General features: G+C 47.0%; 1 protein-coding gene across 16 annotated transcripts in view; it reads left to right on the forward strand.

Moving 5' to 3' along the window:
- CACNA2D3 (calcium voltage-gated channel auxiliary subunit alpha2delta 3) overlaps nucleotides 1–24,759 on the forward strand; it is an 839,197-nt gene that overhangs the window by 773,766 nt on the left and 40,672 nt on the right. For 15 of the 16 annotated variants that reach the window (XR_005582636.1, XM_039480709.1, XM_039480711.1 and 12 more), the window contains 2 exons: nucleotides 4,725–4,787; nucleotides 9,986–10,056. Coding sequence is in view for 14 of the 16 variants with exons in the window: in XM_039480709.1 (XP_039336643.1) it covers nucleotides 4,725–4,787; nucleotides 9,986–10,056 (134 nt within the window). In the remaining 2 variants the exon portion in view is untranslated. Of the gene's footprint in view, nucleotides 1–4,724; nucleotides 4,788–9,985; nucleotides 10,057–11,656; nucleotides 11,884–24,759 lie in introns of all 16 variants that reach the window. The other variant, XR_005582637.1, reaches the window with a different exon arrangement.

Raw genomic sequence — 24,759 nt, forward strand, 5'->3', positions numbered from 1 at the left:
AGAAGTCTATTTTTATTTACGGCAAGTAAAAGATGAGTGAATGCACTCCTGCATGTGCTGCATTATGCCCCATGGAGTATTTAGATGAGCCCAGGAAATGAACAAAATCCCAGATATAAACCCTCTCACCACCCAGATCCATTTCTCAATTTGTGGCTTGTGCCTCTCTCTATTAGTGTTATTAGCACACAGGAAGAATGGGCTAGTGGTTAGGGCATTAGCCTGAACCTCAGGAGACCTGGGTCTAATTTCCTGTTCCTCCACAAACTTTGTGTGACCTTGCACAAGTCACTTAGGTCCAGACACGCAAAGGTGCTTAGGCACATAAATCCCACTTGACACACACATTTGCGGGATTGGTAAATAATGAAGAGGGCAGGTCACTGATACAGAGTGATTTGGATCTCTTGATAAGAAGGGTGCAAGCAAACAATATGCATTTTAATACAACTAAATGTAAATGCATACATCTAGGAACAAAGAATGTAGGCCATATTTACCGGATGGGGAAGTCTATCCTGGGAACCAAAGACACTGAAAAGATGGGGGGTCTTGGTGGATAAGCAGCTGAACACCTAATCCGAGTGAGTACTCCACTAAAGCAATCCTGGGATGCATATACAAGGAAATTTTGAGTATTAGCAGAGAGGTTATTTTATATCTATATTGTGGGCACTGGTGCAGCCCGGGCTGGAATCTGGTGCCCAGTCCTGATGCCCACAATACAAGAAGGATGCTGATAAGTCAACGAGGGTTCATAGAAGAGCCATGAGAATGATTAGAGGATTAGAGAACATTTCTTACAATGATAGACTCAGGGAGCTCATCTATTTAACGAAGGGAAGATTAAGAATGATTTTATTAAGTCTATAAGTATCTACATGAAGAACAAATACTTAATAATAGGCTCTTCGGTCTAGCAGAGAAAAGTATAACACAATCCAATAGCTGGAAATTGAAGCAAGACAAATTCAGACTGGAAATAAGACGTACATTTTTAATGGTGAGAGTAATTAATCCTTGGAAAAATTTACCAAGGGTTGTAGTGGATTCTCCGTCACTGACAATTTTAAAATCAAGATTGGATATTTTTCTAATAGATTTGTTCTAGGAATTATTTCGGGGAAGCGCTATGACCTGTGTTATACAGAAGGTTCGACTAGATCACAGTGGTCCCTTCTTGCCTGGGAATCTATGAATTAGGCCACTCATCACCTTCTAAAACCTGAGCAATGTTAACAAGTGGCTATGGCTATGAGAAACACAATATGGCTTCTCAGTCTGGAATCCAGGCATTTTGTTCCCATCTGCAGGTTGCTTGACTGAGAAAGAACAGCGAATGAAGCCAAACTTTGTCTTGTTCAGTGTGACTGTTTTTATTTGTTTCTGCGCTTTGGACAACCACTCTCTATGCAACTGTTTATGTGGCTGCTAAAAACTACAGTTGATCTGGCCACTCCATTGAAATGGATGGATGGCATTTGAGCTGGATATAGCGGCAAAATGAGGACACACGTGGACGGATCTTAAGCGGAAGACCACAACTTTTATTAAGTTAAACATAAGGGAGGGGAGCTACCTACCCATCACCAATTACTCCCCTATACCAGGTATTTAAGTGGTTCCAGTGTAGGGGATTACAGGGCTCCTATCATTTAACCCATAACTCAGGGTAGACTCTCCTCAACCTATCCCAAGAATCAGCTCGCTGTGAGTCCTACCACCTCCACCTCCTGTGAGGAGGAAGAGGATGCAGAAGGGTGGGGATTCAGCCCACAAGGGCCACAAGGTCTCACCCTATCCCATGAGCCCAGGGCCCATCAGCAAAATCCCAGGTCTTTTACCTCTGAGAACTGTTCATTTTATCCTTTTAACCACATTGGAAAACGGCCACAGGGGACATTAGCGACTAACTTGGTCATACCTCTCCCAGGTGACAGTGCTTGGTATCACAGCTCCTGTCCCATCCCATTCCCTCATATTCCATAGCCATATGTCACTGCCTCCATGTGACAAAGGTAATCATCATCCCTGAAAAATTAAGGCTCATTGTAACAGATGACCCTATGCGGTACCACCAACCCCCTTGTCTCCACGGGTAACCTGGTGACCTCCCAATTCACTTTCTTCCTAGCCTTGTCCACTTTGGAGCACCTCACCAACCTGCCTCACAAGCACTAGTGATCATATCAACCCAACCTCCAGCTATGATTGCCTAATAAAGCCAACAACCCTCTGCATTCTATCCCTTCAATCAATTCCTGTGCAGCCCCTGAGATCATTCTCCTCAAGGAGAATAACCAAAACACGAAGCAGGGCCATGTTGTTTGTCAATGACCCAATGCCTCTGTAGGCTTCTTTTGCTGAAACACTGAATGCAAATGGTTTCAGCCCTGAAACCCAGCTGAAATCTATCTGCTGTCCTGGCTGCTTTCGGGTCAGTCCATTGCTTTGTAGATTGTCTGCTAGTCCAAATATTGAGTATGTTTTGGATACCCACTGTCTTCCTCTGCATTCTGACTGCTTCTACTGCTGCATCAGTGAGTAACGCTGCTGCAATGGAGCCACAAGAGGCTCAACACAGCTTGTGTTCCAGGTTAAATCCCTGGAGCTGGGAGATGTAGGCCAATCAGCAGCTCTGCACCCTAACTGGCCGATGGATGGCAAAGATTTCAAGCAGGGGAGGAGCTAACCAATGTCCTTTATCAAGTGTCTCCTTCTCTTGCTGTTGGGGCTGTTCCTCTTCATCACCAGCCAAATCAACTTCCCCCACCCCCGGAGGTGCGTGGGTGACATGTTGATTCACCCCTGTATGCATCAGGGCTGAATGTGCATTCTCTGTGCTGCTACCCTCCCTTGATGGTTGCACCAGTGGAGAGTAGCTTTAGGGTAGAATTTTTTTAAGTGTTCCATGTTGGCCTAATTTAGCTTCCAGTCTCATCCTTTTACTCGCACTTGCAACCATCCACGAGTTGCAGCAAATTAACAACTCCCGACCTCCCAAACAGGCCATCAGCTAGACCCATAGCATCTGCCAGGCTGGTTTCCCATCCTAGTTGTGGGTGAATAGGGTGGGGCTTCTGAAACAGAGCAGCAAAAGGCTCCGCATGAGCTCCAGTTCCAGCATCAAAGCAACACTCTGTATCTGTGTTGTGGATGAGCAAAACTGGTTGGAGTAATAAGCTCACCAAACCTTTGCCCATTTGTTAGAAACAAACTGGAAACAGACATTTCTGCAAAGTTGAGTTTTGGGGATAGGGGTTCACTGCCAGTATTTGACCAGAATCCGAAGTATCAACATTCAACCTGCAAGTCTGCATAATATTGTCACGATATTTCCAGTCTGGACCACAAGAGTAAATACTAGAAATCTTTTCATATTTCCAATCCAATCCAGAAGGCTAAAGTGATTTAGATATCCTTTAAATATGTGTCTAAGCATTTGCTTATCTGAACTGGACCTCCAAACGTAGTGAGTGAGCAAGTATTATTACTCCGTGAACTTTATCTTCCTGGTTGTCAAGGGCAAGGGCTGCTTCTTCTGTAGTAATTTAACAACTCTCAACCAGGAGCCAAGATATGAATCAATGGTCACAGCATACATGTTGTGAAGAAGGCTGTGGGCCTGATCATGTAGTTCTTACCCAGGCAAAACTTCCACTGAAGACAGGACTGCTGGATCAGACTGTATTTAGCTGCTTTCATTTACCAAATTGTAGGACCATTTTCTTGAGTTGTTGTTGTGCAACACAGGATCCCTTTTATTCCTGGCTGCATTTGGCCTGTGTGTGGTAAGAAAAGAAGATTTTGGATTAAGAGCTAATCCATGAAATTTATTATGTTGGGAGTGATCCTGAACTTTTTAATGTAAATTTCATAAAGTGTAAGGAACGATAATATTTTGCTGAGTTAGGCCTAGAGTAAAGATATGTTACAAATATAGTGTCGAGGTAGATATCTGAAGTAATAATAAAGATAAACTGAGTTATACCAAGGTTTGAACTAAATTTAACTTGAATTTAAATTCTGCAGAACAGTAATTAAAACTTAGCCTGTAGCAGATCATTCTCTGAGGTTAAAATAGTGTGGGGGGAGCACTGATTTGAGTTTACATTGCTTTATGCAATTTATAAGTATGACCTACCTAAAGCTAACATTCCTACCCCCGATTCCAGGTCCCAATTAAAAACACAGTTTGAAAACCTTTAGGAGACCTATGGGGCCTCTTTTACAGAAGCCTTTACCCCCTCTCATTCTATGAACAAATTAAAAAATATTGCCTGGTCCCCTGTTGGTCCTCCAAGTTGACGCTATGTTTTCATTAATACATCATTAGGGTAATGACATTGTGCTGATGATGTTCTCTAAATAGAGCATAAGCCAGGAGGAGCACCAGGGCTGTATGCCTTTGCATTCTTTGTTACAGGGAAATATTTTACAAAATGCATTATTAAAATGTTGATTTTTTAAAAAAATATTTTCAGTTCTGTTCGATAAGCTCTTGGTTTTGGGCATTTATGCGTGAAGTATTCACTTAAGATACCCTAATCATTGCTCTCAACTGCAAAGTTGGTTCACTTATAATTTATTTGAGCATTTACAATTACATAAGACCCAAATGTTTATCTGTTTAGAGAACACATGGGATTGAAACACATTACTTAATGAAATCAGTGAAATGCTTTAAAAACAAGACTTGAAATTGTGGCTTTATTATTTTGTAGGCAATTAACTGCTACCTCATAGATAACAATGGATTTATTTTAGTAGCTGAAGACTACAGACAGGTAAGTGGCATTAACCAGTCCCATATCACATGTTAGAAAAGGTTTAGTTTGTTTGATTTTGTTTATTAAACATGGTCTTCAGTGTTGAAGCATTAAGACAATGATCCACATTTAAGGAATAAGTAGCATGAGATTAAAAAGATCCCTCCCTCAAAGAATGTAACTTGCCTCTCAGAGGGCCTCAAAGAATTTCTAGCTCACAGTGGGGTGGTTCTGCTCTAAACTCATAAAGTTCAAATTATAGAACTCTTTGCTGCAGAGGTGTCTGTTCCCCTTGAGGAATTTTTACTTCAAGGAAGATGGTTCCACATGTAGTTTTTACCTCATTTAGGAGGGTCTTACTCTCAAACTTGTAATAGTGAAATCCTATACTTTAAATCTGTTTGTTCCCGAGTTTCTATGTTCTGAACCAGATTACTGTCATTTAAGGTACAAGATTTAAACTTGGCATTCAGCATCACAATAAAGAGGACTGGGGTAAAATCAGGATTACTCCAGAGATTATTCAAAACATTAGATTGTTGTGACCATGGACAGCTGATTGGAAAATGGAAGACTAATGGCCTAACTCCGTAGCCCTTACTCAGCAAACACTCCCCATCAACTTTTGCAGGAATTTTGCATGAGCAGCAGCAGCATCAGGCCCCACATGGAACAGGAATGTCCAATACAGGCTCTCTTTTGGGTTGAACTCTGTGGAGTTGTGATCTGAAATGCCCATATTTCTGGCTAGATCTCAGCTGAATTAAGTTTGGTTAAGTAGGTTTACTGGGGTGTAGAACCTTAAATTCTTTCAGAGACATCTTCCCTCACCCTGACCCTTCCTCTCACAAAAAAGAATCATATTTGGGCTGACCAAACTGGTCACTTTCACCACTGCAGTTCAATAGTGGGCAGCCGTGAAATTGACAAGAATCATGTTAATTCAGTCAGCAGCTTCGCTTCCAGCACCCTTGGCGTCATAGCAACTTTTTTATGCTGACTGCCTCAGAGTCGGAGACCCCAGGGCGTCCACACTCCTGTGCCAGCAGGCTCCCCAAGCTGTGTGAAGCCAGCTGGCATAGCAGTCTGGAAGCCCTGGAGCCCCCAGCTCTGAAGCACTCCACATGGTGGGGCTGCCAAAGAGCTGGGACCCTGGAAGCCCTGAGGTCCCAACTCTGAGGCAATCAGTCAGGGGGGCTGCCAAGGAGCCAAGCAGATGAGATGGCAGGAAATTAGCAAGGTGTCCTTGGGAAACCTGCCCGACAGGCAAATTTGGAAACCTTCCTGTGTTATATTAGATTCATCAAAATCAACAAGTTAATGTAAAATTTTTCACTTGTGACAGATCAGTGTTTTCCGGTGGAAAAATGTTTGGTTGAAAACCTTCCAACCAGCTCTGTTTCAAAGTCTATTCTGACTGCATCACAAGCAGGCCCGCTCATAGCAGTATCAAGGGCATAGAGGCAGAAATTGACTTTGACCCTCCCCCACAAAGGAGGCAAGGCAGATATTTAGTGCTGGGAATGGGTGTAATGGACATGACAATTAGGGTCCACAGTTCTGTCACTCTACCAGATGCTGGAAGGGCTGGAATGGGATTGAATAGAGGCAGCCAGTGAGTGGGGTCCAGGGCTGCTGGCAGATTTGCAGTGTCCTCAGAAGAACTGCATTAGGGGAGCAAGGAGAGGTATTTCTGCTGTGGCGGATTGAGTGGCACTGCTCAGCTACTCATTCTCAGGGCAGTGGCACCGTAGAAATCCTCTCCTACCTGGCAGCAAAGAGATTAACCCACAGCAGGATCTAGGGGCAGTAAAATACTGGCAGGGCAGGAAGAAGACCCGGCAGATCCTGAGCTAGGAGTTCAGTTCCTGCACATGAACTGAAAGAGTAAGAGAATGATGCCATGGGGTGGACTCAACCCACAAGAACAGACTCATGCTGCACAGGAGCTAGGATTGACAGCAATTGAGGGGGGCAACTAGGCCTCCAAACTCAGACGTGAGTAGAGGACTCTCCTTCTGGTGCGCATACACACACCCCTTCACAACCTCTAAACACAAGTAACGTCATAGACATTCAGCTTCCTGGACTTTCTTTCCTCTATGGATGGGCTGATTACTCTGACCTCTCCCTCACAGTCCTCCTGCTACCAGCAGACCTTCCCTGTCCAGCCTTTCCTTACCCACTTGCTCCTATTGACACATCCTCTGCTCTCTTTCCTAATCCCATCCTGGCCCCCACAATAAACACAAATAGAAACACAAAACAAAGAACCTACCAGTAACCTGACATTTGCCAGCCTGTTCCTTTGCTTGCATGTATGTCATAATCCTTCCTCCCACGCCCCGGTATGTCTTGTTTATTTCAATATTATGCTCTTCAGGGTGGGGTCCATGTCTGCCCACCTGTTTGTACGGCAGCCAGCAAATGGGACCCACGTCCTACCTAAGGCTCAGAGGAGCTACCACCACTGTCACTACCAAAAAAAAATTGTGTCCCTTATAGAGGAAAGAACAGTGGGTGAGAACAACGTGGTGCTGCTGTAAGGACCTGGAGCAGGTGAATGGGTAGGAGTCTGTTACAGCAGCACCACAGGTAAGCGAAGCCAGTTAAAAAAAAAAAAAAACCACAAAGACCGCACCATTGGCAAGGGCCATGGACCCTCAGCTGCCACTTCCCACACCTGTGTTGTACCCCAATCCCCAGCAGTTGATGGGATGAGAGATTTGCTGGCCCCTGTCTCTATCATGCCCAGCACTGTCAATCAGTAGGGTCCTACCAAATTCACTGCTATGAACAATGCGTCACGGACTGTGAAATCTAGTCTCCACCCATGAAATCTGGTATTTTGTTTGCTTTTACCCTATACTATACAGATTTCACAGGAGAGATCAGTGTTTCTCAAATTGGGGGTCCTGACCCAAAAAGGAGTTGCAGGGGGCCACAAGGTTATTTTAGGGGTCTCATGGTGTTGCCACCCTTACTCCTCCACTTCCTTCAGAGCTGGGCAGCCAGAGAGTGGTGGCAGTTGGCTGGGTGCCCAGTTCTGAAGGCAGCATCCTGCCAGCAGCAGCACAGAAGTAAGGGTGGCAATACCATGCCATGCCACCCTTACTTCTGCACTGATACCTTCAGAGCTGGGCAGTTGGAGAGTGGTGGCTGCTGACTGAGGGCACGACAATCTCCAGCTGCCCATCTCTGAAGGCAGCACTGCCACCAGCAGCAGTGCAGAGGTAATGGTAGCAGTACCGCAACCCCCCTACAATAACCTTGCAAACCCCCACCCCAAACTCCTTTTTGGTCAGGACCCCTACAATTACAACACTGTGAAATTTCAGATTTAAATAGCTGAAATCACAAAATTTACTATTTTTAAAATCCTATGACCATGAAATTGACCAAAATGGACCGTGACTATGGTAGGGTCCTCTGTTTTCCCATAATCCTTTGCTGCACACCACACAAAGCTGTCTCCTTTGTGCGTGAGGAGGAGGGGCACTATCAGTTACCCTAATATCTGTGATTCTCCTTCTCTGCTGATATTTGGAGGACTCCTGCTTCAGAAGTAACTAGAGCAGCACTCAGCAGGGCCGGCTCCAGGCACCAGCGCAGGAAGCAGGTGCTTGGGGCGGCCAATGGACGGGGTGGCATGTCCGGGTCTTCGGCGGCAATTCGGCAGCAGTTCCCTCGGTCCCTCTCAGAGGGAAGGACCCGCCACCAAATTACCGCCAAAGAATCAAGCGGTGCGGTAGAGCTGCCGCCGAAGTGCTGCCAATCGCGGCTTTTTTTTTTTCTTCGCTGCTTGGGGCGGCAAAAAAGCTGGAGCCAGCCCTGGCTCTAAGAGCCATGCCTCACATCTGGGCAATACATTTCTTTACTTGATCTAAACTAAGCAGTTCAAATGTTTTTTAAAAACCACAAACTGTGTAAAGGTTACTGATTTCTGAGGAGAAGCTAATGTTTAAAAGTGTAAAAAAAGGTATTCTGAGTGAAAGCTGTCCTTTAAATGCCTGAATGCAACTGACTCATGACTTGGCAAATCAGATTTTCTGCTATCTAATGTTATACCAGCCTTTCCTGGTCTGGGCTTGTTTGACGCTGTCTGATTTCCTGTCTTGCAATTAGGATAATTCTTCTTTATCATCAATCAGCTAGTGCTATTGAAACTGGTGCATTTAATCACATAAAATAAAAATGTTCTCCTTGCCCCTACACACTCATGTGTTTTGAAAAATGTCCCAGGTTTCCCCTCAGTGAAAAAGGCAATACTTGCTCTTTAGACAGAGGAATGCCTCTTGGCTAGGTCTGTAACTTTTCTGTCTGCAAACTCCCAGGTGTATAGTTGAGGTCACGTAAGTTACTTGTAATGAAAACTAGGGTCTAGTTATTCATGCCCTTTCCTCCCCCCTCCCCTAAATTCTGATATTTTCCCCTTTAAACAGTGCAAAGACCATGTCCAATTCTTCTGTGAACTGAGGTCCTGAAATAAAAATGCCATCCTTACACTGGAAACAGACACTGGCCTGCACATGCATGATTCTTTACAGCTCCATTTGCATAGCTGTCAGGACCAGGCCTAATGGATAATGTGGTCTCTTCCAGATTGTATATCAAATTCATAACAGGAATGTTTGTTTTCTCATCAGAGATTTGTCTTCATTATTCCACATCTTTTCATTTACTGAACAAAGGCAACATGGATCATTCATCGGGATGAGTGGTTTTAAGCAGGAAATGACTCTGAATGGGGTGAAAATTTATAGGATTGGTGAAATGTAATGTTCCAGCTCCATAAACAGGTCATGCAGGAATTATAAACAATGCTTTTTTATGACCATTTAGGAAATCCTTTCAAAACCAGTTTATATCTTTATGGAGTAGCATTTTAATCACAAGGGGTTTGTGATCAGATTAGTTGCATTTTCTTTACAAGCTTGAGATTTGGGTGGTTTTTATTTCTGACATTAGATGTTATATAATGTACCTCAATCCATTGTATAAACTCTCCCATCTGCTCAGGGGTTTACCCTGTAATCCCCATAACTTGTCATGACTGTTAAGTCCTTTTCAATTTTTATGTAGCAGTAGCCCTGAAAATCTATCTATGTAACTGTCAAAGCCACTCTTGTCAGATCCTAGGATATGCCAGTTTAAATTGTATCCACTCTTTTTTTGCATTTATCCCACTTCTGGTCATTTATGTTCTTCCTCCTCAGACTGGGAACTTTTTTGGTGAGATCGAGGGGGCTGTGATGAACAAATTGCTAACAATGGGCTCCTTTAAAAGGTAAGAATTTTACAACCCTCTCTCCCTTAAAAAAAGGTTTGTATAAATAAAGTAAAATAAAACCAAGTTCAAATAAAACAAGCCCAAAGTTGACTGAGTGGCTGGATTCTGCTTGTGCTCATGTTCCAGGTGATCTTTGTAATTTGATGCCACATGCATGGACTGTTACAAGTCTTGGAGACTTGGCCTACAATGAGTTTCCTGTTAACACAGTATAGCTTATTGGAGTATGATACTGAAGTAAGACTCTGAGTCCAATCCTGTTCCCATTGACTTCAATGGGAGCAGAATTGGACCCTATATACTGCAGTGTAGGTTAAACAGATTTTTAAAGCAAGTCACAGAGGAAATAGAAAACCATTTAACCTATAGAAATCTGGAGATTCTCCTCTTTAGAAAAGACGAGCCAGAAAAGACAAAAGTGTCCCAGAGATAAAGGGGAAGGAGTTGCTTCTCAGCCTCGCAAAATTATCATGAAAATTGGCCAGGTCAGGCAAAAATCTACATACTGGCCCTTACCAACATCGTAATAAAAAAACAAATGAATTTTTTTATGTGCCCATCAAAATAAATTACTTACTCCAGGGAAGTGGGCATGTAGAATTTTGCAAGGATATGTTAACCTTGTCTCCCAACTCAGTACTAGATTCTGCCTGGTTTTTACACAGCTCTAAATAGCCTCCCTCCATCCCTTCACCGTTGTATGCCCCATATACCAGCTGGGAAGAACTGTAGTCCTTGGATTTAGAACTACTCCCTAATTATTCCCCTGTGGAAAACTAGTATCTAAAGGAAGCAGAATGGGATGGGGCCATAGATAGATCCAAGCCTATGTTCCCAATCCCTACCAGCCAGTGAAGCTGGCCAGCTGCACAGAGGGAGGGAGAGGAGTATGCTGCACCCCTTAAAGAGGTGTGACATTTTGTGATTCCCTTGTGCAACAGGAAGCTCATTCTCTTCGGGTATGTCTACATTCCAGTCGAGAGGTGTAATTGCAGTATGTGTTGACATACCCCAGCTAGCTTTGATCTTGGTAAGTCAAAGTTAGCTCGAGTAACAACAGCACTGAAGCTGAGCAGCAGGGGTGGTGGCTACTCGAATATGTACCCAGGATTCTGGGCATGTGGAGCAAGCCCACCCGCCACCCATGCCGCTGTCACTGCTGTGGTTCTCAAGCGAGCTTTGATTTTAAAGCTAGCTCAGGTATGTCTATACTTGCTGCAGTCACATCGCTTGATTGTAGCGTAGTCATATCCGTAGAGGCCGTATGCTTCCTGTGCGCCTGTTGGGCTGGACAGTGGTGCATCACACACAGTAAAGAGCTCTCCCAAAATGAGAAGATCTAGCACTCAGTGAATAGTCCGAAATCCTAGTTTTCTGATGGTGGCAACCTTCATTCTGCTGGCAAAGGAATTGTTATTTGTTTACTGTTACATTTTCAATAATTATTATGGAATGAAGTGAACTAATTCCTATTTACTAAATGGTTCTGGGATGGTAGGACAAGAAGCAAGCCATCTTATTTAATCCAAGTTAAAAATCGGCGTTAAATGCAAAGGTTAATGCTTCGCCTCCATACCTTTGCTTTTCTCCTACCCAGCAGAATATTGGCATTTTAAATAGGTGTTCAACCAGAACTTCAGTGATGCTGAGCTCCATGATTGACATAAATGAAGTGAAGAATCCATCTAGTGTGCAGCGATAGCCAACTTGGAATGGCTAATTGGCTCATGTTTAGCTATGAGGCACCTAGAAAGAATGAAGCCAACATCAGATCCACTAACTGAGAGTGACTGAGCTGCATGCTGAAAGCAAAATTTAAACACAGTAAGTGGATTATTTAAACAGACTAAGCTGGCCGTTGCCAGTGAATTTAAAAAATGGGTTAGAATCAAACTGGTATAATTACACTAAGTGAGCCACCTGCTCTTTCTGTGGTACAGCAGATAGCACAGTGCAGCAGAAAGTAAACTCACTTTCCTCTGGGGTACACAAGGCTTTTAAAAAGAACCCTCCCACCAATATGGAATGGAAACCTTTCTTGGGTTTGTAATGAACATTAATCAGACATGTGTTCCTTGTTTAAAGGTTATTGTTTTCTTTTTGCTTTACCTTAATGTATTTCTTTATTTTTATTTCAAATCAGGGGGAAAAAGCCTGTAAGGGCTTGGAGGGGAACTCTGCATTCTGGGCACTGATGCTGTGTGAGCACAGCAGAGCAGTTGCCATAAATATTATGTACATCATATTTCCTATTATTATGGTTATTATGGAGATCAGATTAGAGAGCAGGCTCTAATCTGTCTCTATATTCTTTGGAGTTTTTCTCTGATGATTTCCAGAGCCATCCTCTATTCCACTTTGCTGCCTATATGTTGTCTACTTTCCAGCAGATGTGTGTGCTATAAAAACTGTTATCTGAGCTGTTTGTGCTCCTCAGTGGCTTAGCTGGCAAAGTGCAGGCTTCCAAGATGCCTGGACCTGCACCGTAAACCCAAAAGGCAGTTATTGACACCCCCTAGGAAATGGGAGTCCTAAAGTTCCTCTTGAACCTACCTATCCCGAGTGGCAGTACAAAGAGATTCCACCACATCACAGATTCATGCTAATTAGTACACAAACTAAGGGCCCAATCCTGCAAAGGGATGGGATGATCTCTTGCGACATGCTGAGTTCCCTCAACCTCTATTGGATAACAGAGCACTCAGTACTTCTCACGATCAGGCTGGAAGCATTAGGCAAAAGGGGGTTGTTTTCCTAAGTCCACATTTGTTTTCATCATGTACCTGGGTATTCACAAAATCCATACGTTGGCTGTTTGTATTTTAATGTGAAACTTCAAGTGGAACTAAAAAGTCTTTTTCTTAGACTGAGTAGTGCACTTCCGTTGATCTTCTTACATTGAACTTTATGTTCAGGAAAATATATAGTCTATTTTTTAGCAAATTACCTCCATAGTCACATGGCCTGTTGACTGCTAAGTCTGTAGTTATCAAATCATTGTCTACTGTACATTCTGTATAATGCACACAATTCAATATTAAAATGTCATTTAAATGCATTACCAATTAAATTAAGATGTACATATGGAAGGAACTGAATTGATATAATCTGAAAATCTGCAGCTTTTATAGGTACTGAAACTATCTTAACATGAAAAACTTCTTCTCAATTAAAAAGATTTTCTACAAGACCCAATATACTTTAGCTTTTTGAAAGAGTCACACCATACTGTTCATGGGAATAGTGTGAAGTGCTATTTGTTTGCTGAAAGAAAAGTGTACAGTGTGGAAAAGCCTACAAAATATGAGATCCATGAATGAATATGTTTATAAAAGGGATGAACTGAGTAAAAATGGAAGAGAAAGCCGCAGGTCTAGTCTGCCAAAAAGTCCCCCCAAAATTCTTTAGTAAGATCTAAAAATGAGGAAATTGTAAAGGCAAATATGACACAGTATCCTCTCCTCTTGACAGTTCTGTTTCCATCAGGCAGTCTCCTGGCCCCTGCAGAAGGACCTCTACCTCGGTATTTAATCATGTTGTCAGAACATAAGACCAAACTGGTGGACACCTGGATTCCAGCTTTCCCAGATGCTAAGGCTCACTCTAACAATTTCTTGTTGCTCTGAGGGCTCCTCTTGCTGCTCGCCTGCCCCTGCTTCTTTCATTTATCTTTCTTTATGTGCTTCCTAGTGAATAATGCATGCTCTCTGTGCTCTTAAAGTATGGTACATTCCAACCCTCTTACCGTTTTTTCTCTCTCTCACACACACACTAATCTTTTGATTAGCTTATAAATTAAGTTTAGTGGAAGTTCTCCAAACCTTAGAAATGTTTTGTTTCCTGGTTATAATCCTAACTATCCTATGGAATTCTGAAAGCTTTGAAAAGCTACATGCAAAACAGCAAAGCATTTTTTGAATCCAAATACTGGAAAAAGAATAACGTAGTGGGTTACCCCACTCCCTTTCAGACATAACAGCTTTCTAAAGAATCATGTTCACCTGTGTGCCATGGGGCATTTTAACATGTAAGCTCCTTGACTGTGACATTGACTTTTAATTAAACGCGCTGGGAATATTTTAAAAGATAAATGTTATATTTGCAAGTCTGGTTTTCTCTAATTTAGTGCTTAGCTTCCTACTGGATAGACTGATTGATTTATTTGTTGGTATTTGAAACCTTTTTATAAGCAATCTTTTTTATGAATGTAAGTGTGCACTTTGGAGGAGACTAGTGCTGTGAGTGAAGGGGCAGTCAAGAAGAGGCTTAATGTAGCTGTTTTCACCTGTACAAAATGTGAACATTATTTTGCTGGTCCAGAGGAAAATAGTCCTTATTGTTGATGTATTTAATTGCTGCAGTCCCCAGGGCCTGTTTCTGCTCACACTGAAGAAGTCAATGAAAATCTCCCATTGACTCTGAGCAGGATCAGACCCAACATATATCCCAAAAGTATGTCATAAAATATGACAAAATTAATACAGTCAGGTGCACAGTTGTGGGAGGGGAGGGTTGTTGCTGGTTTTGGTGGGGGTTTTTTGGTTAACAAAAATGCCCTGCACAATAGGCCTCATTCCTAACCTACGCACAATCTCTAGGCATTAAAGATAGATTGGTCTCCACATCTTATCTAATGACATTGCCAGAAAGAGGAGCCCTGTTCTGACTGTTTGAATTGCCCAGCTGTATTTCTTGACCTGTACTCTTGTCACTTTTTCATAGCTCTGTGGTATGCTCTCGGCCCATCTGATATCTAAGATTCCCTGGGTTATCACCGAATTTGGACATGGTTTAGACTTTAGGTCTGAGTGAATTTTACTACCACTTTCATATAGTATATTAATATATATGGGAATATCTTTACCCAGCTATAAGGCCCCAAACATGTGTGCTGTGTAAAAGAGTCCTTGTTCTGCATGCTCAAACTAAATGTCGAGTTGTAGCCTTTATAAATGTTATGCTTTGCAGTATCTTGGCAATTAGAAGCAGTTAAAAACTAGTTCAGCTCTTCTCCTAAGTACAGCCAAAGACATGTGCTGACAAGTTATTTTTGTCAAAGGCATAATTTATTTTTATTTTTCTAACTGAATTTAGTAGTGATGAAAGGTGCTGGATTGACAGCCCTGGAGACTATAATAATCTGTTTGTCTGTCCTTACACTGTTCAGCCAGTGACCTACAGGGCCACCTCTAGGCCTGAGAGGCTAGTTCACTCTCCATGCTCATTAAATCTTGCCCTTCTGCTGAGAATTCAAGCAAGGATGCCAACTGTATTTGAGGAGGTGAACATGTGTCCATTGGAACTGGACTGAGACCCACCAATGCATTTCACACAGGCCACTGAGTACCCTTCATATAAAAGCTATTCAGTCAGGGCCGCCTGGGGGTGGGGCAAGCGGGGCAATTTGCCCCAGGCCCCCACAAGAGTTTTCAGGGCCCCCCCCGACAAGAGTTTTCAGCGGGTCTTCGGCGGCAGGTCCTTCAGTGCCTCTGAACACACCCAGAGCGAATGAAGGACCCGCTGCCGAAGACCCGGAGCTGCATCTGCTCCGGGTCTTCGGTGGCAATTCAGCAGTGAGGGCTCCTTCTCCTCTGGGTCTTCGGCGGCGGGTCCTTCACTCGCTCCGGGACCCACCGCCAAAGTGCCCTGAAGACCCCAGGCCCCCTGAATTCTCTGGGTGGCCCTGTATTCAGTCACTGTCTACCTGGGTGGGATTTCAACTCACAGCCTAGATGTTAAATTCCATGTCCCCTACCAGTCATCCAGTCCCCTAATGGTAATAATTTCACAACATTTATTTGCAATGTACTGTGCATGTTTCATCACATAGCTGAAAAATAGTTTGTTGTAAAGTACCATAGTGTTGTCCGCTGACCCTTGGGAATCTGAGTATGCAGTACCTGCATTTGTTATGGGATCATGATTAGGTGATATTAAAAGGAGCGTTAGAGGTGAATCTAACAGTTGCTCACAGGCACATCCATTAAGCTAAGATGACTCAGGGTCAGAATTTAGTTTGCTAAATTTTGGAAGAAGATTGTGTTAATTACTCACTTTGGCACAGGGCTACTCTCATTGACAATTTCCCTGCTTTCCTTTGTGTGCATTTCCTCCTTTCTTACAGAATCGGGGCTTGCATAAGTTACAAGACAGAACCATATTAAGCTTGTTATTCGTATAAATTACATATATGCCATAATATCTTGAATTGGTAAGAAAATTAGTATCTTTTATTCAGTTGCATATCTTTGCTAGTATATTTGTAAATAAGATTCTTCTTCAAGTGATTGCTCATGTGTATTCCACAGTAGGTGTGCGTGCTCACCACGTGCACAGGTGCCAGAAGCATTTTCCCTTAGCAGTATCCATACTGGGGGAGCACTGCGGTGACCCCTGGAGTGGTGCCTGTATATCACACTATAAGGGGAGCCATGGGCTCCCCCCACCCTCAGTTCCTTCTTGCCACCAGTGAAGGTAGTCGGAACTTTGTGCTCCAGCTCTGCTGCAGCCTTTTCTTCTCGACCTTAGTGGTACCATTCGTGGATCATTTCTCCAGTTGTCCAGGATTCAAGTCATGCGACTCCTGTCGCTGCTCTATGCCTAAGAGTGACCCACACACTGAGTGTCTCTGCTGCCTGGGTGAGACTCACATCAGTGACCATTGTAAGATCTGCAGGACTAAGAAGGAGAGAGACATTAGACTTCGAGCTCTCCTGATGGAGTCAGCGCTGGCCCCAACACCAGCACACCAATCGGATTCGGCGCCGGCCACCGCATCGTCGGTGCATAGCAAGGCCCCTTCGACCAGTCGGCACCACTCTCCCTCCAAAAAGCAAGAGAAGGGCCCTGCCTCACAGCGGCTCCGTGACAAGGAAAATGGGGAGGCGTTGGGTTGCCCTCGGTCCCCCCCGGGCTCAAGACCTCCGACTCATGTGGAGTGGAGCAGCCCGGCACTGTCGGCCCGTGCATCCCCACAGGTATGGCTGGCGTCGATGCCGGAGGCGAAGCAGGCTGCGAAGGACATTATGAGCCTGCCAGTCCGGAGCACACACAGGGACATGGGCCCCAGGTCTCATGGCAAGCCTCCATTGGGTGCCCACCAGACCTCCCCAGCCAGCCACAGTTCCCACTCCGAGGCTCGCTCCCCGCACCGCTCGGCACACAGTGGCCACAAATCTTGCAGCTCCCGCCCACCCTCGACGCTGGCCAGACCATCCGGGTCGCTGTCGGGACGGGAGTCACAAGGACCCCTGACACCTCCTGCCAGTGAGCATAGGCACCAAGAGAGGCACCAGGAACACTCCCCTGCGCAGCGTGGGTACCGCAGCCACTCTCGATGGGATAGACATCGTTGTTCCCATTCCAGCTCCCGATCAGCTAGACATCGTTCTTGAGACTCCCCCTGGGGTGCCTGAGCACCGGGGCACCGGACCTCGCGTCACCATCACAGGTACTGAAGTAGTTCTTCAGGCGAGTACCATTGCTCGACATCGAGGTCCAGGTCCCGAGGGAGACGGCATCACAGGCACTGTTCCTACCGCTCCCGGGGCACCGAGCATTCATCAGTGACCTTGGCCTTGGTACCTGGTCCACCCATCCTCGGTTTGCGCTGTTCAGCCAGGACAGATAGTGCCACTGGGCTCTCAGCCGGGTCAATGGCAAGGGGCCCTGTGGCAGGGACAGTGGTGCCACTGGGCACCATGGCCACCGATGCCAGCCCGGACAGGGGCTCGTTCGGTCGCCAGAGCGTCTTAGGCTCCATCAGCCTCGTCTGGCTGCCTACGGGACAAGTCGGCGGGTCACAAGTCAGCGGACCCGCGCCCGGACTCTGATCTGGGGCTCGACACCCTGACACTGACCGAGGCTCTTGGTTCTGTGCAGGCCCTCTCCCCGGCACCGGATGACACCATATCGGTGCCTCCACCATCAGTCCCACAGGAGGACTTCAAAGCACACCAAAACCTGCTAAAGCAGGTGGCTTCCAGCCTCCAGCTGCAGGCCGAGGAGATGGAGGGTCCATCCGATTCCCTCTTCAATGTTCTGTCTCCCTTGGCACTGGGCCGCGTGGCTCTGCCCCTGCACCGGGGTATTGCCAACATCTCCAACACCCTGTGGCGAACCCCTGCCTCCTTGGCCCCTATCTCCAAGAAGGCGGAGAGGAAATACTTTGTACTGACCAAGGACCATGAATACCTCTATTCCCACCCGGCACCCAACTTGCTTGTGGTAGAATCGGTAAACCACAGGGAGCGACAGGGCCAGCCTGCACCCACCTCCAAAAATAAGGACGCCAGACGGCTGGACTCCTTTGGGAGAAAGCTTTGGTCCTCTGTGAGTTTCCAGCTTAGGGTAGCCAACTACCAGGCCTTACTGAGCAGGTATGACTTTAACCTTTGGGAGTCTCTGCCTAAGTTCTAGCCCCTCCTCCCAGATCAGGATAGGAAGGACTTCAAGGCGCTGGTGGAAGAGGGGGCAGTGGCAGCTAAAGTGGTCCTGCAAGTGGCGTCGGATGCAGCTGACACTGCGGCCCGCTCGATGGCTTCCGTGATTTCCATGTGCAGGGCGTCATGGCTCCTGTTGTTGGGAAGGCGCTCTTTGCGGACCAGATGGACTTCAGGCTGAATGGGATGAAAGATTCCCGCACTACTTTGCAGACCTTGGGCCTCTACGTCCCTCTGGCTAAGGACAAGGCCAAATCGATTCCGGCGGCTCAACCTGCAAGGAGCAGATATGAGACCCTGTATAAAAGGCCCAGAGACCAGAAACGCTGGTCTCAGTGGCAATCCTACTCTGCCCCGCAGCCTGGGCCCTCCAAGGGCAAGAGGCAGGGAAAGAGGCAGTTTTGATAATTTGCAGGGGGGCACTGGGCCTGTTGCTAGGGAGACCCCCTATTTAATAAAGCTTGTGTTCTGCACTGATTGTCTGCCTTCTGCAGGGCGTGGTCCCGCATAACATCGGATCAGTGAGTCCTCAGTACCATTTCCAAGGGCTACATGTTGCAGTTCACCTTGCCCCCACCCAATCACCTGCCCTCCATGGTGACCAGGGGGACCTGGAGCATGTCCGCCTCCTGGGGCAGGAGGTGGACTGGCTACTGCACCTGGGGGTGGTGGAAAGAGTACCCGTAGAATTCCAGGGCAAAGGGTTCTACTCCTGGTACTTCTTGATCCCGAAGGCCAAAGGCGGCTTCAGGGCCATCCTGGACTTGCGGGACCTAAACCGGTTTCTAGTCCGTTCCAAGTTCCGCATGGTGTCCCTGGCCTCTATTATCCCCTCCCTGGACCCCAGGGACTGGTACGCGGCTCTGGACCTTCAGGACGCGTATTTTCACATCCATATATTCGAGGGGCACAGGCGCTTCCTCCGCTTTCTGGTGGGGGTGGACCACTACCAGTTTGTGGCCTATCCACGGCACCCAGGGTCTTTACAAAATGTATGGCTGTGATAACGGCCTATCTCAGGCGGGAGGGCATACAGATCTTTCTTTACCTGGACAACTGGCTCCTCAAGGGGGAATCCCGCTGTCAAGTTTCCTTCCCCACTCTGAACTTTAGGGTACAGATGTGGGGACCTGCATGGACACTTCTAAGCTTAATTACCAACTTAGATCTGGTATCGCTGCCACCACCCCCAAGCACTACTTTTCTTCCCTGGGTAGCCTTGAGAGACTTCACTAATTTCCTGGTGAACACAGATCCAAACCCCTTGGATCTTAAAACAAGGAGAAATTAACCATCTCCCCTCCTTTCTCCCACCAACTCCTGGTGGATCCAGATCCAACACCCTTGGATCTTAAAACAAGGAAAAAATCAGTCAGATATTAAGAAAAAGGCTTTTAATTAAGAAAAGAAAGGTAAAAGAAAACCCTCTGGGAGAGATTAGCATACCAGCTACTCTCACAGACAACAGATTCAAAACACAGAGGATGTTCCCCTGGGCAAAAATCTTAGTACACACAAGAATACCCAAATTTGATAATTCCCTTAATGGTACCAAGACAAGTTACAAAGAAAATAAACATAAACCTATTTATTCCTTTCTAAAACTTACTACTCTGATAAGAGTCTGGTTCCTTGATCTTTTTCACTCCGGCTGAAACTGAAGCTGACTAAACAAAGGAAAACTTCCCTCCTTCCTTTTGAAACATCTTGTTCCCCCATTGGTTCCTCTGGTCAGGTGTCATCTAGGCTAGGTGAACTTCTTAACCCTTTACAGGTAAAAGAGGCATTAACCCTTAACTATCTGTTTATGACACCCGCTCCGAGGTAAAGACCCATGTGGAGCTGCTCCTATCGACATGCTTTGGTCTCAGCCTAGTGGTGAACGAGACCAAATCACCATTAGTTCCCGTTCAGCGCATAGAGTTCATTGGGGCCCTGCTGGACTCCACGAGGGCCACAGCCTCTCTCCCTTGGACAGGTTCAAGACCGTAAGGGATCTTATCGCCTCAGTCATGGCTTTCTCAGTAACCACGGCGAGGGCGTGCCTTCGAATTCTGGGTCACATGGCGGCATGTATGTACATGGTCCGAATGAGGCCCCTCCAGATCTGGCTAGCGTCCCAATTCTCTCAAGCTTGGGACAGCCTAGACAAGGTGCTCACGATTCCGTCCCTGATACTAGCTTCCCTTCAATGGTGGTCTTGCCCGAGCAATATGCTGCAAGGAGTTCCCTTTCGGGATGCCCACCCGTCCATAGACCTGGTGTCCGATGCTTCGGACCTCGGCTGGGGAGCTCACATAGGGAACGTGCAGACCCCAGACCTGTCCCTTCACATAAATGTCAAATTGCTCAGGGCAGTGCGATTGGCGTGTGGGGCTTTCTACACGCACCTCTGCGGCAAGGTGGTCAGGGTCCTCACAGACAACACCGCTGCCATGTACTATATCAACTGGCAAGGCGGGATGTGCTCCCTAGCCCTCTGCCAGGAAGCCCTGAACCTATGGGAGTTCTGTATAGCCCACGATATCTCCCTGAGGGTGGCCCACCTCCCGGGCATCCGCAATATGCAAGCAGACCGCCTCAGCAGGGTCTTCTCCCCCCAGTATGAGTGGTCACTCCACTCAGAGGTCACTCACTGGCTCTTCTGAGAGTGGAGAGTTCCCCATATCGACCTGTTTGCAACCCACCAGAACCAGCGTTGCCCTCGGTTCTGCTCCGATGCGTTCCTACTACGGTGGTCGGGCCAGCTCCTCTATGCCTTCCACCCTCATTGCCAAGGTCCTTCAGAAGGTGAAGGCAGACACCGTGAGAGTGATTCTCATAGCCCCGACGTGGGCCCATCAACACTGGTACAGGCCCCTCCTATGCCTCTTGGCGGCCCCCCCGAGGGCGCTGCTGCTCCGCCCGGACCTCCTCTCCCAGGATGAGGGCCGCCTCCTCCATCCCAATCTGGCCACGCTCCACCTGACAGCGTGGCTGCTCTGTGGCTAAACGAGGAGGAGAACAGGTGTTCGGAGCAGGTAAGGTGAGTCCTCCCAGAAAGCAGGATGTACCTCCACGCGTCAGATGTACCTGGCGAAGTGGTACAGGTTCGCCAGGTGGGCGAGTGAGTGGGGGGGGTCTCCCCCTCAATCACACCTCTGCAGCTTATCCTGGACTACCTCTTATCATTTAGGGCCCAGGGACCAGCACCTGCCTCAGTCAGGGTGCACCTGGTGGCCATATCAGCCTTCCACCCGCCGGTGCAAGGGCATTTGGTCTTCTCCCGCTCGATGACCTCCCATTTCCTGAAGAGTCTTGACTGTTTGTTCCCATACTCTAGACCCCCCCGTGCCACAATGGCACCTAAACTTGGTCTTGTCCTGTCTCACTGGACCTCTTTTTGAACCCCTGGCCACCTCTCATGGAAGGTGGCCTTCCTTGTAGCGATCATGTTGGCCAGGCGTGTCTCGGAGCTTAGGGCCTTAACCTCGGAACCCCCCTATACCGTCTTCCACATGGATAAAGTCCAGCTCCGCCCATACCCGGCGTTCCTCCCGAAGGTGGTCTCCGCCTTCCATATGGACCAGAGCATGTTTCTTCCCATGCTCTGTCCTAAGCCCCATTCCTCAAACGAGGAACGCTGCCTCCACATGCTCTATGTGCGTAGGGCACTGGCTTTTTATCTGGATCGGAACAAACAGTTCCAGAAATCCTCGCAACTCTTTATTGCCTTGGCCAAGTGTGCAAGGGAGCAACCTATCTCCACCCAGTGGCTTTCCTGCTCGATCACTTTGTGCATACGCATGTGCTATGATCGGGCAGGGGTGCCCCCACCACCGATCGTTAGGGCGCACTCTACGAGGGCTCAGGCTTCATCAGCGGCCTATGTAGCCCATGTCCCTATCCAAGACATTTGTAGGGCGGCCACTTGGGCCTGAATTCACACATTTACTTCACATTACATGATCATCTCCCAGTTGAGGGATGATGCCGGGTTTGGCAGGGCGGTACTTCATCCCGAACTATCGTGAACTCCTACCCACCTCCAGCAGAAATTGCTTGGAATCACCTACTGTGGAATACACATGAGCAATCACTCAAAGAAGAAAGTACAGTTACCTGTTCCGTAACTGGTGTTCTTCGAGATGGGTTGCTCATGTCTATTCCACACCCCACCCGCCTTCCCCGCTGTTGGAGTTGTCTGGCAAGAAGGAATCGAGGATGGGGGGAGCCCATGGCTCCCCTTATAGCGTGATATACAGGCGCCACTCCAGGGGTCGCCGCAGTGCTCCCCCCAGTTCGGATACTGCTAAGGGAAAAACTTTCGGCACCGGTGCACGTGGCGAGCACATACACCTACTGTGGAATAGACATGAGCAACACATCTCGAAGAACGCCAGTTACAGAACAGGTAACTGTCCTATGTTTGACATTGATAAGTAGAAAGTAAAACACATGCTGAAGATCTAGCTGAAAGTAATACATAAGTTAGTATAACCTGTGCTGCTGGTTGTGATGGGATGTATCAACCCTGCACTAGGACTCAAGGGGTTAAAAGATCTATCTGGGCCCAGACAACCTCACCCAGCCGCACCTGCAGAGCATGCTCCAGATGGAGCTTAAAAGGAAGCCAGACCACTCAGAAAGGGGCAGATAAGGCAGGGAGAAAGATATGCCCTGGGAGCTCCTAAGAAGGGATTCTGCAGCGGCTCTTCTAGGAAAAGGGGAGCCATTCTGGTGGCCCTAGACAGACTAAAGGTACAGTTGATACCTTTTCTTCAGCACCTGTTGTTATAGATGGAAAAGCATGGACTATGGAATGGGGGGTAGGAAGTGGCCCAGATAGGGTAATTGTAAGGCATTCTTGGGTGTCTGGCCCTTGGTAATCCTCCCAGGGACCTGGGTAGAGCCTGGGCTCCCCTACCAACCACCCTCTGCACTAAGGAGGAACTCCCTCCCTAACCACTGGGTGATGCTTCTATCAAGTGGCAACCATCCCAACTTGGTGGAGAATGTGAGCATTCACCCTGGGTCTGCTGTAAGACCATGAGAAGAAGAACTGGAAGGGAAGAAAAAGAGGGAAGAGAGAGAGAGAAGAAAAATGCACTTCGACAAATTTTTGAAGTGGCTGATGGACAGCCAGCAGCAACAGCAGCAGAACCAGGTGTTCCAGCGTATGACGGCCCAACAACAGCAATAACAGCATATCCAGGAGCAGGCAACACAACAGCAGGAACAGCAACAAAGCCTGCTTCAACATGTGATGGCCATTTTACAACCCCCAGGGGCAAATGCAAACATGGCGGCTGGTACCTTGATCCCCACCACAATTACGAACGTCCCTGTAAGACTCACAAAAACAGGGCCAGAAGATTACTCCAAAGCTTTCTCGGCCACTTTCAAAAGGGTCATCACAGCAGCTTGATGGCTATCCGCATACAGGGCTGTTTTGCAGGCACCATATCTTACTGGACTTGCTCAAGCTGTGTACTGGAACTTTGATGCCACAGAAGCCCAAGACTATGCTAAGGTCAAGGTGGCCATCTTGGACACTTCCGTATCATGGCAGAAACCCCCCGGTAGTGCTTCTGTTGGGAAAGATGTCCCTTGGGGACCCAGTTATGAGCAGTGACCAGCCTTACGGAACACTCTTGGCAGTGGCTCCAGCCCAACAGACAGACAGGGGGACATGTAGCCAAACAAGTGGTGCAGGTTCTCCCAACTGCAGGGGTGAGAGTGGGTGCGACAACATCGGCCTGAGACATTGGCTGAGGCAATCAGGCTGGCAGCTGCGGGCCTGACAGTGGGGCCACTCAAGACCAAAGATGCTCACCCCAGCTGACCTTCCGGCCTGCTGAGGGGGCAACTCATTGGGGAACTGCATGCCTGGTCTGGCACCCCCAGCCAGTCCATGGCTACAACAAAGCCCTGGAAGACTGGTTCCAAGGGGAAGAAAGGGTGAGAGGAGAGACCAGTCCCGAAGAAATACCTGCCACAAGAGTCTCACCTCCCCTGTGCAGTCAGGGGTGGGGAAAAAAAACCCTCAACTTGGACTTACTTTTTTGTGCTAGCAACAGGTCATTTCTGCTGTGACTGCTCCTTCATGGATTGCTCCTCTGGGCAGGCATGGATGGCAGACACCTGGGCTAGAAAAGCAGCCTGACCAAGAATCTAGTCTCCATGTAGATCATTGAGGTAGAGGTGACAGCCCTAATAGAGTTGGGGTGCAGCCAAACACTGATCTGAAGACAACTAGCAGGACCTAGAGATAACCTGG

The sequence above is a fragment of the Mauremys reevesii genome, linkage group 7 (genome assembly GCF_016161935.1).
Source record: "Mauremys reevesii isolate NIE-2019 linkage group 7, ASM1616193v1, whole genome shotgun sequence".
In the NCBI taxonomy this organism is placed as follows: Eukaryota; Metazoa; Chordata; order Testudines; family Geoemydidae; genus Mauremys; species Mauremys reevesii.